The sequence below is a fragment of the Chenopodium quinoa genome, unplaced genomic scaffold (genome assembly GCF_001683475.1).
Source record: "Chenopodium quinoa cultivar QQ74 unplaced genomic scaffold, ASM168347v1, whole genome shotgun sequence".
In the NCBI taxonomy this organism is placed as follows: domain Eukaryota; kingdom Viridiplantae; phylum Streptophyta; class Magnoliopsida; order Caryophyllales; family Amaranthaceae; genus Chenopodium; species Chenopodium quinoa.
Window position 1 is genome coordinate 3394918 of NW_018742461.1, and position 18869 is coordinate 3413786.

The window sequence follows — 18869 nt, forward strand, 5'->3', positions numbered from 1 at the left end:
TGCTTATTATACCCCTTGTATGTATTATTTCGAAAATTTCTAGATCTAGTGTTTATTGTTCTTCAAGCAAATCCTTAAGATCATGATCATACCTAGACAATCTTGCCAATTTGAGAAAATGTACGTTTTTCCTCCCAATTGTTTGTTTATCACTCAATAATATTTGTTGATTTAGAATTTGGTTTTAGTATAATACGATGACGATATTATTTATTAGCAAAGGTATAAAATGGATTCCAACCAAATCATGCTTGTATAGTCAGGGATTCCAGTTTAAAGATAAATAATGTAATTGATCATTAAGGAACATGATTAAGTGTAGGCGTCGCGCGAAGTGCGCCTACATAGGCATGTTGGGAATATGTCTAGCGATCGTAGGAAGTGGGATTTGACAAGTACATCACAAGGAGGAAGTAAAGAGCCGCCAACAAGTTTTATTTAGGAACTTGTAAACCGTTCACTATCTATTAGATTACACCCCATTCACTATCTATTAGATTGCTAACTCCATAGTGGTTGCGAACTATAAATGAAAGTCCGAGGATGATGGTATGAAGTTGAGTTAAGAAGCTAAGCCAACTTCGCCTGTATGGGCCTCTACTCGATTCTTCTTGCGACATTATTCGTTCATTGCTTTTCAACTAACATGCAAATAAGTTGTTCAATTCGCTCCCAAATTTAGATTAGGCGAAGTTGGTTGAATATTTAATGCACAAATATTATTGCTAAGAATCGTGGTCACTTGAATTAAAATAAGATTAAAAGGTACCTAAATCGGTTGTCCAAATTATCTTATTAGGCGTGATTTTTAATTACACATTCTTAGTTAAACATACAAAAGGTGATGATTCAAGCAAATAATATAGCGTAAATATTATTAGGAGCACCGAAACCATGACAACATCATTATATCAACATCATTAGCAAGATCCTAGGCATGATACTAATAAGATTAATAAAATTCTAGCATGTTACTAACAAGAACGTTATCTTAAACATAATTTTAACGAAACATTGAAAATGATTATTAAATTACTTACTTTAAAGCTGCAACCTTTTTGCTACAAAAGAATAGAATAATGTTAGTAACTTCATGGCAAAAGAAAGCAATGTTTTAGACACCCGAATAAGAAATGTACTTATGCATATCTTTATTAACTATGGTTTAGACACCCAAATAAGAAAAGTACTTGTATTAATATGGCTATAACGCTCGTATCATAGTGAATTGGTGGACAAGTAGCCACCCCCGGTTTTTACCCACCTTCATTGAGGTTTTCTACGTCACCATATCACGTCTATCTTCTTTTATTTCCATATTTACATTTCATATTCCTTTTGATCTAGTTATCGGTATCCAACCAAATGTTGTCTCTTTAAGCAATTTTTGACATAAACACCTACCTATCATGGGCTCGAATAGGAAATGCATAGTAATTATGTAATAATAGTCCTTTATACACGATGTAGGAAATTTATAAAAATCGTATGAATCTACATCAAGAAAATGCAAGTAAATCTACATTAAGAAAATGCGAGTACACATCTAAGCAATAGAGTGGAACTCTGAATAAAATGTATGATGAAGGAGATAAAACATGTATGTAAGGAAACAAATTAGAGTTTAGCTAGCTAAACCAAGTTAATAACATCCAATTTTTCATTTGGAGATTGGCCGATCGACGTTCCTCAATCTCCCTCATTAGCATCGTTCAATTCATTTTTGGGTAGTAATGGAATTAGTTCTTTGTACCCATCTTTATAGTACCCCTGCATTACAAATAAACATAGGATTGCATATTAGATTATAAATAATGGGATTTTTTAAGTTCTTTACATTGTGATTAACTTAAATTAGAACAGGAAGATGGGAATGCATTGAATAAGAGTTTCCTCTAAAAAGTAAAAATAAAAATGGACAAAAAGTGAAAGTCTTCGGTGAAGAAATGTTCCTAGAGAACGAAGAAATCTGTGGGAAATTCAACAAAATCAACTTAGGAGATTAAATTTTTTATTAGACTTACCAGTTCGGCTAGTTGCATTGGGTCTTTACTGCTCTTATTTGCAATAAGGAATAGCTTATCCATGACTTCATACAAGAAAGTTTTATCAACTGAAATAATAATCAGAAAGCTTATGATGACGATTATAAGGATGGCTACCCACAAGGACCTTGGGGCCATAACAATATATACGCCAGTCATAAACGCCAATAAGGTGCAGTTGAGTGCGATCCTCAGTAATACCATGCTTCGATCAATCAGTATTAGTGACTTACTGGGTTTGAACACCATGGACCATGTGAGACATATCAACACCAGCATTGAAAAAAACAAGGCCAATGTATCAGATACCAAAAACACTAGAAAAGAAGCCTTCTTGCCTAGAAGTGCTTCTCCAGTGTCTTGATTAAATCCACCAGGAAGAGTGAATCCGGCAGTAAATGTAATGGTGGCTAACAAAGCTGCTACTAAGAATAATGAAGTTCGCACATCTAATAAATTCGTCTTATGTTGAAAGTAGGTTGTTTTTATTGTCGGATCAAGTCCATTTCTTTTGCACATATGCCCCTGAAATGATTCACAATTGATGGTCATACTGTATCGAACTACACCCGTACTCCAAAAGCAATAACATAACAATAATTTAGAAAAGCTATGGAAAGAAGTCATACCCATGCATTATCTTCCTTGTATACATGAGCCAACAAATCCATTGCAGTCACATTTGTTTTGTCAGTAATGTCATATATTATCTTATCCATGTTGAGCAGAGTTTCCGTTAGGAATATGTCTCCTTTTCGTATGGCTTTATGTAGAGGTGTCTCATCTTGGTCATTTTGAATATTGATTAGATCCTTCATGTGTGAAATCTTAATAAACTTTTCGTACTCCGTTAAATTTGGGAGTCGTATGTGATGCAAAGGTGAATCCTTATGTCCAATACAAAGATCTCGAAATGCTCCAGGATTATGTTCAATGAACGCATAAAGAGCATTGACATGACCTTTCTCACAGGCTTTGGTCCAAACCAAGGGTGCACTATTGAACACGGATGGATCCTTCTCCAAAACCGCTTTTATAAACCATGCGGGACCAATTTCATAAGCTTTATCCCAAGATGATTGTTTATTGTTGTCTTTTTGGGTGATGAATTCCGGTGCTGCATTGACAAGCCATGTCCCGAACTTTTCATCTGCGTTCAAATTTTTTTTGCCCAAAATTTAGCAAAAAAGGGACACATTTCTAAACAAAGACATATTAAAGTATTAAAATTTGACATATTATAGGTAATAAAAACAAAATATGATTCAAATTTGGCATTATGGGCTTATGGTTATTATTGATATTATATCTATCATTATTATTATTATTATTATTATTATTATTATTATTATTGTTGTCATTAGGAAAAATTGTCATTAATAATAGAACCTTTGACCGGCTGAATATTAACATGACAACATTTTGATTATTCTTAGATAATACAACCTTTAGGAGTGTCAATTTTAAACAAGATGAAACATATTGGTATGCTGATTAACATGTTATAAGGGACACGTGTCATTGTTTTATTGATTTTCCACTTTAATTAGATTTTATTTTAATTTATTAAATGTTTTTAATAATAATAATAATAATAATAATTTATTATTATTATTATTATTATTATTATTGTTATTATTATTATTATTACTACTATTATATACAAAGATTATTATTATTATTACTATTATTATTATTTTAAAAAAAGTCACCCAATTAATCAACCACCCCATCCTCCACCACCCAACCACCCCCCAATTCTCTACAACAGACCTCTCCCCTACCCCAATGGCCAACGCCGGCCGAATCACCCCTTCACTTTCCCCATTACCCCAACCATCCCCCGTTGCGTCACCCCACCCTAGCTCAAACCCTCGAAACCCCACCCTTCCCTTCCTTCACCATGAAACAGCCTCCCTCCCTTTCCCTCACCACGACAAGTTTCGGGAGTTAGGATTTGAGTTGGGGTGGGGTGGCATGATGGGGAAAGGGGATGGTCCGAGTAAGGGGGGAAAGAGAGGGGGTAGGTCGACCGACGGTAGGGGAGGCTGGGCGCTAACAGCCGGTCGCCAGGGTAGGGGAGGGGGAGGTGGTTGGATGGTTGAATGGTGATGGAGGGGCGGGTTAGTTTTTTTTTAGAAAAAATAATTTAATTGTTAAAAAATAATATTATTATTAATGTTTTAATTAGAATTTAATTAAAAATGTTAAGCAACTTTATCAAATAAGTATTTAAAATTATTTAATTATTTAAAATATAATATTCAAACCAATTACATGACGACACGTGTCTTGGGTAACTTGTCCGACAGGTTACAAGTTTTTTGTCTTATTTATAATTGACACCACTCAAAGGTTGTATTATTTAGGAATAATCAAAAGGTTGTCTTGTTAATATTCAACTGGTCAAAGGTTGTATTCTTAGTGACATTTTTTACTTATTATTATTATTATTGTTGTTGTTGTTGTCGTTATTACTACTTTATTTCTTTTACATAAGACAAGGGGTGTTTAGATCCGAGTACCCAGGTTTTTGGGTACCCAATAGTTTGAAAGTCAGGTCATGGGGTTCCCGTATTTGTTATGATAGTAATTTGCTACCCAATATACTACCCAAGCCTATTCACATAATTAGAAGAAGTTAAGTACAACAAGATGCAAATAAATAATCAATAACACAAACAGGTTGAAATTTACAATGAATTTGAAGAAATGAAATATTAGCATCTACAAGTCTAATTCCACCGTTTTAAAAATGCATCATTTCTATATATTTTTTGTAACTTTATAATATTTTATGTTATTTCACTCTTTTCTCTACGTCACCACTCAAAATATTTTATCATCCATTCTTTTTCATAATCCTTATTAAAATAATTATAAATAGCCACTCTCACATGCTCTCTCTTTCCTGCTCTCTAATGTACATTTATTAAAATAATTTAGTCTGTCACTTGTCTCACTTGCACATACATAATAATATGACAACAAATAAATTATTGAAAAAATTAGTGAGAGAGTAAGTGATATATCTAAAATAGAATAGAAAGACTAAATAATATCTTTTAAATTTGGATGATCTAAATATCAAGAATGCTAGAGCAAATATCAAATCTTACTTGTCAAACTTGGAGCCAAATGCAATATATTCCGGCCATTAGAAATATCCTTAAGATATTTGGTCCAGCTGCCTTTATCTAATCTTGACATTATATTCTTGGTTACGTCTTGACAATCATTCTGTATGGCTAAAAACAAAGTAATGTGCTCTGGCTCGTAATAATCTAGCAGTTCATTGATGTGATCTTCCTCATATAGAGACAATATGTATAATGCAAGTTTTTCATTTTTGTTGCGTATGGCCACGTGCAAAGGTCCTTCCTTTGCTTTATTCTGTATAAACCATGGCATTTGAGTAGCACTATACCCATTCCAATTAGGAAATTCTTCTTTGAAAGCTTCAACAAGGAGCTTTACTACTTGGTTTGTTGCTTCATTATTAGTGGTAGTTGCAGCAACATGAAAAGGATTGTTCCATTTATTGTAATCTGTTTCCTTTATGAGCTTAACAAAAGTACTCCTCCATTTGCTCTCTAAAATGTATTTAAAAAGCCATTCTTCACCCTTTTTAAGCCAACTATGTAATATTGTAATCCCTCCTTTGTCTATTCCATTGAGTAACTCTGGGTGCCCTTCAACCAATCTTGTACAAAACTCTTCTGCTTCAAAAAAATAATATTTCAAAATAGTGGCACGCAAATAGAGACATTTCTTGGCATACAAAATGAGGTTTATATTTTCGGCATTTTTTTTAAATACTGAAATTTAAAACTTAACGGTTTTTTTGACTGAAATTATTAATAGGTGGTTAAAATTTTTTTTTTTTTGTAGGTGATATATTAGAATAAACAAAAAAAAAAGGGTAGTTAAATAAAATAAGTTCTTTAAGAAAGAGGAGGAGAGAGATGAAGACTCACGTTTGCATAATGGTGCAAGATGCAACACATTCTTCTGATCACTATAAAGAAGTTGAGTCCAACCTTTGTTTTCTATTATGTCAAAAATCTTCTTTGCAACTTCATGACATCCCTTCTCGATAGCCAAGAACAAAACATTTTGCTGACTTGTAATAATGACATCTTCATCCACTGATATAATATACATTGCAAACTTTTCATATTGACGGGCAATGGCCAAGGACAATGGTGTATCTTCGTTAGTATCCTGCACTAACCAGGGAAGCACATCGATGTTCGATGATTCTTGTTTGTATATATCTATAAGTAATTTTGCTATTTCTATAGCAATTTCTTCTCTAGATGTATACTCGGCTAGATTATGTAGAAGGTTGTCACCATATATGTTTGTTGAAGATACCATGTCAACAAAAACACTCTTTACATCGGGGATAATATCATGGCATTTTAGAAGACATTTAAATGGCCACATTTTACCATCAAAAACCCAGTGATAGAATACCGAAAATCCATTCTCGTCAACTTGTTCAATTAAGCCTGGCTCTCTTTGAAGCAACCGTCGAAAGATTTCTTCTGCTTCCTCTATATCAAGAAATGTTTTCATGAGATACACGTATGTACACCATTTAAACTAAAAATAATTAGAAGTAGCTGCTTAGTTTATTTGTAGAGTATAAAACTTAAAAATTCTAACTATAAACGAACTTGAAAAATATATACCTACTAGCTTAAGTCGCTTGCCACTCACAATTTTTACTAAATTATTAGGTCGGTAGGTTATTGCTCATAAGATATACCCATATACTTCAGAATAATTAATTGATTTTATTTTACGTTGATAATTAGAACTCCTTAACCAACTGCATTTTTAAAATAAATAATTTTGGTAAGTGGTAGGGCTTTTTTAATTTATATATAATCACATAAATGTTTAGACAATATATGTTATGTTTAAAATAATAAAATGATTTTGTTTACATAAATTTTATGTATGATTTTAAGATTTACATATGCTACCTACTTATGCAAAAAACTGCATCGCCACGTGGACCAGCTATGGCATTGACGCGCCATGTCTGCATCCATCGCCCCGCGAAGAAGACTATTGCCGCGTGACAGCGTCGCTAGTGGACCAACCAAACAATGACACATGTCGGCTTACTCAGCTTTGACATCCAACGAAGGGTTGACATGTGGAACCTAGTAAACAGGCCCAAATTCCAGGTACGAGACAAAGCCCAGTAAACCTAGGTTAAAATCCCTAGTGGGCACGTTTTCCTAGAGTATAAATACTGTAATTAATGACAGTAAAACAACTTTACAACTTCTTTAATCATAATTACTCTCACATTTACCTCGAGAATCACAAAGCATTTACTGCTTACCCCCATTCTGGTCTTCCGCACTTTTTCTTACATTTCTTCTCTTTCACGTACTTATTTAATCGTCGAAGGCGGAACAACGTACCACGATGCTTTCGTTGTTTTGCAGGTACAGAGACCCGGTGGATTGTGATCTCAGATTTTACTCTCCCGAAGGACGTTCATAGAAACCCCCAAAACATTTGGCGCCGTTTGTGGGGAGAGTACTACTAAATCATGGTTCAAGACGGTTTTGTACCGACTGCTGAAAATCTTGACAAAGTTGTGGTCAAAACTGATTATGATACTAGCGACGAGATCGAGGTCTATCTCGATCCGGTCGACAACAGCCTTCGTTCAAGCGAGTTCACTCCAAGGAAAATAAGGAGCGGAATACTGATGCTGCTGGAGGAAGCAGGTCGGCAATTCCTAAGCCGTCCACAATCCAACCGCCTCCAACAGCAGTATCTCATGCTGAGTTGCTGCAAATTCTGTCTGATTTTAAGGGGGAAATAGCCGGCATGTTAAAGGCTACTTCTCCAGCAACTGCTGAGCCGGTCTCGAAGAAGCCGGAAAAATCAAAGGAAAAGAGGAAGGGTATTGCCACTCAGCTCCAAACTTCAAAGGATGTGCGGATGAGGAAGCTGACTCCACATCCTAAGAAAACAAACCCCATTGATTAGGGCAAGGTCGTCCTTCCTCGAGGCAACCACTCGAAAAAACCATCTCGGCATGCCGTGCTGGACGGTAATTAGCCCCGCTTCACTGACGTGCGTAAGTACCTCCAGCATAAGAAGTGGGTGCAAGGCCAACTTTTGGATACGGCGTCGACTCCTTCTATGCCGGATCCGACTTTTCTCCATGAACATCCCAGCCAAGAAGACTACAATGGATTTGGGGATGGTTGTTCAAGGAGAAACTGAAGGACTTCGGTCCATCGTCAGACGCTTCAACCTGAAACAAATTTAGATTCCAGGGATTTCTGATGAAGTCGCCTTTATTGACTTCTTCAAGGGCTTGAAAGACGGTTCAGCTTTCAAGTTCGACTTGATCCGGAAACGGATCTTTACTCTGCCAGCAACCTTATGTGAGGCAGAGAACTATATCCAGGCTGTTGAGCTCTGCTCGGCTAAAACCAATCCAAAGAAGTCGGATGCAAAGAAAGAGGGACGGAAAGAGCAGCCGTCCCAAAAGAAGGACGGGCGACAGGAACAACCGTCCTAAAAAAATAAAACAAGTCTGGACGGCAGATGATGCTGGGCAACCGTCCAGCAAGAAGCAGAAGAAGGCCGAGCCTAACCAGCCGGCTTTCGAACTTAATAAAGACTATTATTCGATCCTTATGGAAATTAAGGATCGAATTAAGTTCGGAAAGCTGACTCCCATGCGGGGTCCGGTAAAATTCCATGACAATAAAAAATATTGTCACTTCCATAAAGACGTTGGTCATGATACCAATGACTGCTTAAGCTGATGTCTAAAGTATTGGATGGCAACGGGTCCTTAGTAGACCGACTCTTGGAGTCGGTAGGCGTGGAGCTCTTCTGTTTTTTGCTGGAGGGGGCCTCAGGAGTCTTTCCTGACCTCGTCATTTTCTGCAGCGACTTGGGAGGTGCCCGGGTGTCACCCTCTTACAAAACGAAAAGTAAGGAAGTTAGAAAAATTTCTTGTTTAAGCTGATGTCTAAAGTATTGGATGGCAAAATGCCGACCAACACTTATGTAGATAATCTTATTTTGAAGATTGTTATCTAATGTGCTGGACGGAAAAATGTCGACCATCACTCATTCAAATAACCTTATTCCAAGGCGGTTATCTAAAGTGCTAGACGACAAAATGCCGACCAACACTCAAGTAAATAACCTTATTCTGAAATTGTTATCGAAGGTGCTAGACGGCAAAAAGCCGACCAATACTCATTTAGATAACCTTGTTTCAAAATTTTTATCTAAAGTGTTGGACGGAAAAATGTCGACCAACTCTCAAATAGATAACCCTGTATCTCAAAGCTATTGTCTAGGGAGCTAGATGGCAAACTGCCGACTAGCACCCTTGAAGAACATCTTTCAAAACAAAATTGGTTCTAGAGGTACTGGACGACAATATGCCGTCCAACACCACTGCAAATAGCCAAGATAAAATCCTCTTTTGAACGTGCTGGATGGCCTAATATCGACCAACACCTTTGAATGCAACAATGTTGTACAAAAATTTGACTCTAGTGCTGACGGCATAATGCCGACCAACACCTTTATAAACCACTTGCAAAAAATTAAATTAGCAGGTGGCACCAGACGGTAGAATACCATCTGTTTATTCAAATTATATAATCAAAGGGCAAGGCGAGTTACCGCCTTCTTCTCCTCCTCCTCATATCGCCGCTATTTGGCAGCGAATATTTTCAGGCGAAGGCTCGCCCCCCTGCCCCAGGAGTCTGCTCTTCAAGGAATTTAGACATGGCGTACTCTAAAGAAAAAATAAATTAAGAGTTAGAAAAATACTCAATATACTATGTGCCGACAGCTATTAAGAAATAATTACTCACCCTTACCGACTGCCGGCTTAGATCACAAGCCGACAGGAAAAGTGGGCCCCTCAACCACAAGTAGTGGGGGCCCAGTATTAGGGATGACCACCTTCTAACCATCCTCATTTTCCTAGGTCATCACCCCAAAAAGACCTGGTTTAACGACCGCCTTATAAACGTCTTCTAGGACAGGCGGCAATTCTGGATCCGGGCTCCTTCCTTGAAGGAAGGGCTTTTTATTCCAGGAATTGTACTTTGTATTCAATTCCCTGTTATTTGATTTTAAATAATAGAAACGGTGCCCCCAGTCTCTCAACTTAAACGGCTTGGAAAGCAACATCATATATTCAGACTTAGTATGCACTGTATACCAGCCGTCCCCTTTGGGGGCATTCGTCAGATATACCACCCGTTGAAAGACGGAAAATTCAAGTTGTATCCCCCTTAACTCACATGTGGCAACAAACCCCAAAATATTTAACCAAAAGTTGGAGGTCAGTTGCCACAGGCCCATGTTCAGGCCTCCCAGAATTTCATCCACTGCCGGATGAAGTGGGAACCTAAGGTCGGCTTTAATTTTCGCCTCATAACAGCCAAAATATAGGTCTGCATCTGGATCACTGTGTTCCCAAGCCACAGTGCCTTCAGTTGCGGCCGTCCTCAATTTAAAGTCGTCACCCATCTGGTGGCCGGCTCTGAACCTTATTATTTAAGACTTCATCTGTCTCAGATCTTTTAGTGATACGCATATGGGTGATGCCAACCGTCTGCACATTGAATTTCGGAAGTAGACGGACCCTCGTCTACCTCTGTTTCCCCTTCATGGACCGAAGAAGACGACCCTTCACCGTCTCCCACCTTCGTCCCTTTTTCCAAGGACCTTCTCCAGGTTGCCGGTCCCTTCATCTTCAGGGTCAGCTGGGGGAGACGACATGTCACCGTAATTTCCAGTTCTTTCTTCTCCAAGAGAGTCGACTCCGTCGCAAGAGCTATCATGACCCTCGATACTGGCATTACCATCGTCAGACATGGACAACCCAGACGTAGAGCCTGAGTCTTCATAAGAGCTGTCCTCTTCAGTGTCGGATTGCCTTACTTCATTTCCCTTGGAGGAACTTGAGTTGGGGTGGACCTTGGTAATCTCGTTGCTGGCACTCTAAAAGAGTTGGCCTCCTCTTCACTAAAGTCTACAAAATCCGTTTTCTTAACCCTAGGCGTGCCCTATATTGACATAAAGGATTCGGTCGGACACTTAGAGGGGGAAGGGACAGAAAAAAACAAACCGACCTTTGGATCCTTGACTCCTCGGTTTTGGGAGAACTGACCAACTTCTAAAGAGGTGGCCGGATCAGAGGTTTTTGAAGACATTTTGAAGATTTAAAGAAAATTAAAACAACAAGGAGAGGGACGGTACCTGAGAGTGGAAGAGACATTTTTAAGTATCAACGAGACGGTCTAAGTACCCAACGAGTCGGCAGTCGGATCTCATTTTCAAATACTCTCTTCCTCTCATAAACTCTCTCTATAAATCTCTTTTAATTTCTCTCTCTAGTTAATTTTCGGAAATTGTGGATTGTGAAAAGAGTTGAATTTTTTTTACCTAGCTTTTATTTATAAAAGGGTTAAAAATTTGAAAAAGCATGGTTATCCCGCCATTTTTCGCGCTTACGTGGAACTATCATAAGAGGCTACGTGTCAAGCCATGTGACTTCCCATGAGGGGCAAGATGTAGGGCTGAGCAAAACTATCTGAAAATCCGAAAATCTGATGATCCGTTCCGCATCTGATCCGGAAAAATTGGATCTCGGATCGGATATCTAAAATTTGGATTTTGGATATCCGATATCCAAAATTGCGTTTTTGGTGAAGAATTGCTTGCCTGCTTGGTACTTAAAATACTCCCCAAGAGGCCCAAGGCCTAAATTAGCTATCCCTAATCTCTTAAACCCCCATCCCCCTTGCCTCTCTTATCTGAGTTCTCTCTTCTCACCATCTCTCTTTCTCTCTCCCTTTCTTATCTATCTCTCTAACTTTCTCCTTTTCATCTTCTCAAATATCAAAATTACCACAAATTGCTCCCGCTGCTGCATTCCCTTACCCAAACTCGTACGAATTCGTACCCGTATGAGTACGAAACAACCATCTCCATAAACAGAATTCACTGGAATAGAGGCGGCAGAGGCGGTGGTGGTGGTTGTGGGTTTCGTTCGTTCAATCAGGTCGCTTCACTTTGTTCACGTGGTGTCGCGGTTTCGTTCAGGCGGCCTTGCCACTTTGTGGTTCCGTTCGTTCTCACCGCTCGTCCAGGCAAGGAGGCGACTTCGTGGTTTCGATCTAACCGTTCGAGGGTTTGCAATTATGCTTTTTCAGATTATTTATGTAAATCAATTCAGTTTTCCATGATTTGTTTGTAAATGACTAATATACTATTCTGGGTAATTTTTTCAATTCTGTTTTGTATATGACTCGTATATCATTTGGGTTTTTATCATCTACATTCTTAGATTGGTAGGATAATTAGATTCAAAAAATATAAAGAATTGTAGTTTGAATTACGAGTTTCATGGTATTGGACAAATATGAAATGTATACTAGCATTTTTTTCCTTCCTTTTTTTTTTCTAGTTATATTGAGTCATTAATTGACTCTTGAAGTTCAATAAAAATATCAATTTGCCTTTGAAATAATAAACTCCTAATATTTTTACAATATTGTTAAATTGATCGGATATTGGATATCTGAATTTTTCGGATATCGATCCGATAATCGGATTTCCAAAAATTTTCGGATCGAATAAGGATATCAAATATTTGAATTTTCGGATACGGATATCCGATCCGTGCTCACCCATAGCAAGATGTTTATGAAAAAAATGCATCGCCACATGGACCAACGAGAATGTGGCACTTGGCATTGACGCGCCACGTCTGCATCCATCGTCCCTAGTGGACCAACCAAACACTGACACGTGTCGTCTTACTCAGCTTTCACAGCCAACGAAGGGTTGACTCGTGGAGCCCAGTAAATAGGCTTAAATTCTGAGGTACGGGACAAAGCCCGGTAAACCTAGGTTAAAAACCCTAGGGGGCACGTTTCCCTAGAGTAGAGTATAAATACTGTCATTAATGACAATAAAAACAACTTTACAGCTTCTTTAATCACAATTACTCTCACACTTACCTTAAGAATCACAAATCATTTATTGCTTATCCCATTCTCGTTTTCCGCACTTTTCTGTACAATTTTTCTCTGTCACGTACTTACTTGATCGTCGGAGGCAGAACATCGTACCTCAGTGCTTTCGTTGTTTTGCAGGTACAAAGACCCGATGGATTGCGACCTCGAATTTTACTCTCCCGCAAGATGTACATAGAAACCCCCAAAACACTACCAATTTTTTTTATTGAAATAAATTTTATCATCTAAGTATTAAAGTTTTAGAAAAAAAAAGAATGATAATATTATAATAATATTAGATAATAATATTATTCTAATATATTTCCTTATATATGTTAGTATATTTGGTAAGAAAAATTTTCCTAGTACATGGAATATATATAAAAATATTTCAATTGAGTGTATTTGGATTAAATATGTTGTTAAAATGAAAAGTAAATATATATTTTTTTGATAAGAAGTAAATATTATATGTTATAAAATGGATATTATGAAAATTTGGCGACAAAAAAAAAGGAAAGAAAAAAAGACGGGAAATTTTTTCACCTGGAGATGACATGTGTCATCCCTAATTTAGCATTTAATATATAGTTATTAATTATTGATTGATTGATTATTGATTATCAAGTAATAACCACCTTTAATTTTCATTTTCCAAACCAAAAGTCCATCTCAAATCAACATAATAAATGATATCTTGAAATGATAACAATAAATGAAGTGCTCGTATAAGATAACAAATGAGTTTGAAAATAAATATATTCAATGATTTTTTTATTTTTATGTATATGTATATATATATGTGTGTATATATACATATATATACATATATATATACACATACACACACACACACACACACACACACATATATATATACACACACATACACACACACACACACACATATATATATTGTAGTGTCGGTGAGCGGTCTTGTACTCACCCTACCCTTACCCCTATCAACCCCGAAACCCTCACCCTCACCCTACCCCTACCCCCACCAGCCTCGAAACCCTCACCCTACCCACTCCACCAATCTGAACCCCTACCTCATTTCTCCCTATGCTTTGAAAACTGGTGGTTTTTGGGGTGACTGGTGGTTTTTAATTTGGGGTTAGAAGAGGAAGAAGGAGGGGAGCGGTAGTGGTAGCGGCAGGGAGCGATGGCGGTTCAGGTGGGTGTCACTGTCGGTAGTTCGTCAGCACGGAGGAGAGAGAAGGGATCGGAGTTTCTGGGTGGTCGTGAACAGCAGCGTGGGGCTGCGGTTGGTCAGAGGGGGCAGGTGATCGAGGCGATGGTGGCAACGACGGAGCTGCGGTGTTGGGCGAAGAAAATGGGTAGAGCTGCCATGGCCTAGGTTTTTATGGTGGGTGTAAGGTGGCTGAAGGGGGGAGGGGGTGGTTTGGATGATTTTTGATATTTTTTATTTTATATAGCTAGCATTTTATTAAAAAGTTATATCATTTTTTGAAAGGTTGGTTTATTATTATTTTTTTTATTTTATTTTTATTTTTACATATTAAAATTAAAAAAAAAAGTAAATTTAAAAAAAAAACAAAAAACCAATTAGAAAGTGCCACGTCAGCACTTATAACCGGTTGAAACGGTCAAATGACTTGCAAGGGTTGATGTGAGAAAAAGGGGGGAAAAGGTTGGATTAATGAGGAATAATCAGAAGGTGGGATTAATATGGGAGAACGGACAAAAGGTTGGATTATTCTTGTTAAATTTTCCATATATATATTATTTAAAAATCTGAGCATTTTTCAGGGAAAGTTCATGTACCTAGGGGTGATCACGAATTTCGGATTGAATAGTTCGGATATCCAATATTCGAATATTTTAAAAATAATTATTTAAATGCTTGAAATTTTTAATAGCAAATTTGAATTTGTTTTTTTTAAGGCAAAATATACATTTAACTTTTTTGTTTTATGGAGTATAACCCGAAATCCTTAACCATAGTTCAAAAACAACAGCAATGACAAAAATAAATTAAAAAAGCAATCAATCAATTCATAAACTAGCCTTAAATAAATTAATACACAGACATTCAACCCATGAATTGAAATAACATATACACGGCTTCAACAATATAAACCTTCAACTAAATAATAGTGTAGATATAAACCACCTACTACCCTGAACTACAGAACCAGAACCACCCTCAACCGCGAACGACTTCGTCCACGAACCAGTCGAACCTCCATCCGAGGTGTTGGTTCGATTGTTCGAGTGAGAGTTTGAGGCTTGGTTCGAAGTGCCGGCTTGGTGATGCGAGATCAGAGGATCTGGTGCGACGGGGGGTCTAGATGGGTGTGGGTGGTGGTCTGATGCGTGTGGGGTGTGGTGGTGGGTTTGATTTTGGGCGGCGTAGGTGAGGCGGGTTAAGGGTGTGGGTCGATTGTGATTGGGTTGTTGGGTGAGGGAGCGGCGTTGGTGCGACAGGGGGAAGGTGGTGGTCAGGTGCGGCAAGGCGAGAGTCGGTGCGACGGTGGTGCGAAGGTCGGAGCTAGAGATGATTGAGAATCTGAGATAGTGAGATCTGAAAGGCAGTGAGATCTGAGAGGCAGTGAGCTAGTGAGGAGAGGAAAGAGAAACGGGCGGTGAAGGCTGAACTAGTGAATTGCTGAAGCCTGAAGGGGATCTGAGAGGATAGATCAGGAGAGAGAAGAGAGAGAGGCGAGAGTGTGATCTGAAGGGGATCTAAGAGGAGATCAGGAGAGAGAAGAGAGAGAGCTTGTGAGGGGTTAGGAAATGGATTTGGGGTTTGGGTTTTTGGGAGAATGAGGTATATGTAACTGAAAGTTTGAAACCTAAAATAAAAATGAAATAATAATGCAAGTAATTTTTTTGGATATCAGATCGGATATCTGACATCCGACTTTTTTCGAATATTGGATATCCGAAATTCAAAATTTGGATATCTGATATCCGATCCGATATCTGAAAAATCCGAATCGGATATCCATAATCTTCGGATCGGATGCGGATTAGATCATCGGATTTTCGGATCTTCAGAAGGTTTTGCTCAGCTCTACATGTACCTATAAATCTATAAACTATCGCCTAAGAGCAATTATAGTTCTAGTACTTGTAGAAAGCAAGTTCAATACAATTCAAAGTGTTGAAGTACAATTGGAGATAAATAATGAGAATTAGGGCTGAGCAAAACTATCTGATTATCCGAAAATCCGAAAATATGATCCGCATCCGATCCCAAAATTTAGGATAATCGATCCGAAAATATTTTCGGATCGGATATCCGATCCAAAAATTTCGGATTTCGGATATTTGAAATGATCCGAAAGTAGCAAACTTAAAAATACCTCCCATTCTTTTAAAAAAAACCCTAATTAAATGACAGTCGGCCACCTCCTTTTTATCTCTCTCTCTTCTCTACATTCTCACACACCTCTTCTCTCCTCTCCCCTGTCACACATCTTTTCTCTTTCCTCCCTTTCTTTTCTCTCTCCTCTTAATTCCATACTGCATTTTTTCTTCTCTATCCTTTTATGTCCATAATCCATTCTTTCTTCACTCAACTTTTAACTCCAGAACAACAACACCGAGCAACATCGGCGGTTGCCAACAGTGACCAACAGCAACACCGAGCAACACCGGCAGTTACCAACAGCGACCAACAGCAACACCGAGCAACACCGGTGGTTCCCAACAATGACCAACAACAACACAGATTCTGGCCAACAGCAACACCGACACCGACGAGGCTGTAATTTCAGATCTAATATAATATAGGTTAGGATTTGGATGTAGTTTATTTTTTTTTTTCAAATTTCAGATTTTAATTACTTGTATTTTTTTATATAATTGTAATTTTAGATTATATTAAGTTTAGTTCATAATTTTAGATAATTGATCATTTTTGTAATTTTGGATATACATTTCACATTTTAATTGGTTGGTGTGTGGTGGCTGCATGCCGATTGTTGGTGTTGCTGGGCGAATGAGAGCACAGTCGCATAGAGCAGCCATATATAGATTATAGAAGCAATTTTTTTTTTATGAAATATAGAAGCAATTTATAAAAAGGGTCGGATATTGGATATTCGAGTTATCCGATCCAAAAATTTCAGAAATCCAAAAGTTTCGGATCGAATATTGGATATCAAATATCTGGATTTTCGGATACGGATATCCGATCCGTGCTCACCCCTAATGAGAATGTGCAGGTAAAGAAGGTGTGAATATTGTGAATTTGGCGAGATTCAAAGAACAAAGACCTTACCTGAGCTATTTAAAACATGTATCAGGTGAAATGGAGTTCTTCCCTCGTATCCCGTGCAACAAATAGAATAGGGAGACCTCAATATCTCCAAAGCTAACCTGCTTAACTTATTATAGACAGCATCGTAAATCATGTAGACGCCTCGATTATCAGGCGTATTGCAAATCAACTCCATATCCATTTGTAAAGTCGCCAACGCACATTCCTCGTGATCATTAGCAAGAGCCAGGTAGCAAGGGGTATCTCCTTCGGTAGTCTGCTGTAACCAGGGTCGTTGCGAAAGGTCTGATGGTAATGATGGCATTGATCTGTACACATCTAACATCATCTTTATTATCTTTACATTGCCGAGATCGGCCGCTACATGAAGAGGGTTTCCGTTGAGTGGTTCACGTGGTTGGAGGAGGAGTTGGTGAGTGTTTTCAAGAGGTAATATTTTGATGGCCTCTCTTAGAAACTCTTCTCTGTTATTGTACGCTGCCATGTGGAAGATATTCCCATGATGACGATCATGTTTATCAGCATCACTGCTTTTTGGGTAATAACTCAGGTAGTATTCCATGGGTTTATTGGATTCAACACATTTTCTAAGGAATTCCACATCTCCGCTCAGAGCCGCATCTCTCAGATCCTCATCCATTATTTCTAACGATGAGGCAATGTTTTCAAATTATGAAGCTTTCAGTTTTGTGTTTTAAGTTTTAAGTTTTTGTGCTTTCAGTTTTTAGTTCATCCTATCCAGCTGTATATGATTAATAAAGAAAGATATGTCAACTTTATTAATTATAATTATAAATTTAGTTTAATATTCTTTATGTGCCAAGTTGCCAACACATCATTATGTACAACGTTAATTATGTACTACCCCAATTGCAAGTCCCAACCCTTAACATATTGTGAGAGATCCAATGGTCACGAAATTTTGGCATCAAGCACGACTATTATCCAAGACAGCATAAGTTCTTTTAAGGCATTCTTATTTGTCCTTACTCTCAAGTAATATTTTAGCATATGATCTCTATAAAGGAATGAAAATATTGAAAAGTACCTTATATATTTACTCATGACTGGATCCGAATCTTTTAACATGTTCAATCATTTTTTATTCTAAATTAAAAGAACACGTGGTGTATGATAACAACATAAATTTAAAGATCGTATATACTTCAAGACCAAAGGGCGTATCATCTAAATCAAAGTGCACAATTTGTTAGTTTGACCAGTTGCACCATGAGCATTGTGCATTTGGGTGCAGCAAATAATATGGCTTTTAAGTTTTAAAGGTACAATACATCTCCTCTCACATCCATCTTTTAAGATGTCATCTTTGGATTTATCTCAACAACTAATGTGTAATACTGTAAGCTACCTCTTCAATTATCTCAACAACTAACGTGTATAGTCATGCTTAATTAATTAAATTTCGAAGTAGGTGGGTATACAATATGGATAATAGAATAATAGCAATTTGGTACGCAGTAGTTGTAACGTTAAATCTTGATTATAATATACTTCATATTTGTGTTAATA

The 18869-nt window shown here is 37.5% G+C and overlaps 1 protein-coding gene across 2 annotated transcripts; it reads right to left on the bottom strand.

Annotated features, from left to right (window-relative positions):
* Positions 1-1437: 1437 nt before the first annotated feature.
* On the bottom strand, positions 1438-18136 carry LOC110718790. 2 transcript variants are annotated; one of them, XM_021897694.1, is made up of 6 exons: positions 17340-18136; positions 6023-6604; positions 5165-5767; positions 2675-3195; positions 2025-2570; positions 1438-1770 (listed from the first exon to the last, which is right to left on the bottom strand). In XM_021897694.1, the coding sequence occupies exons 1-6, from the start codon at positions 17977-17979 to the stop codon at positions 1690-1692; spliced, it is 2973 nt and encodes a 990-aa protein (XP_021753386.1). In that variant the 5' UTR covers positions 17980-18136; the 3' UTR covers positions 1438-1689. The 2 variants fall into 2 exon arrangements, with proteins under 2 accessions (XP_021753386.1, XP_021753387.1); XM_021897695.1 differs by having other exon boundaries at positions 5165-5764; positions 17340-18129.
* Between the last annotated feature and the right edge of the window lie 733 nt (positions 18137-18869).

What these genes read in the sequence shown, in the direction of transcription:
- LOC110718790 (XM_021897694.1), bottom strand. Translation starts at nt 17,979, where the DNA reads ATGGATGAGGATCTGAGAGATGCGGCTCTGAGCGGAGATGTGGAATTC. An exon ending in TTTGGCTCCAAGTTTGACAA is followed by an intron (nt 3,196 to 5,164) that starts GTAAGATTTGAT and finishes ATTTGAACGCAG; the next exon opens with ATGAAAAGTTCGGGACATGG. An exon ending in CAATGCAACTAGCCGAACTG is followed by an intron (nt 1,771 to 2,024) that starts GTAAGTCTAATA and finishes TTTGTAATGCAG; the next exon opens with GGGTACTATAAAGATGGGTA.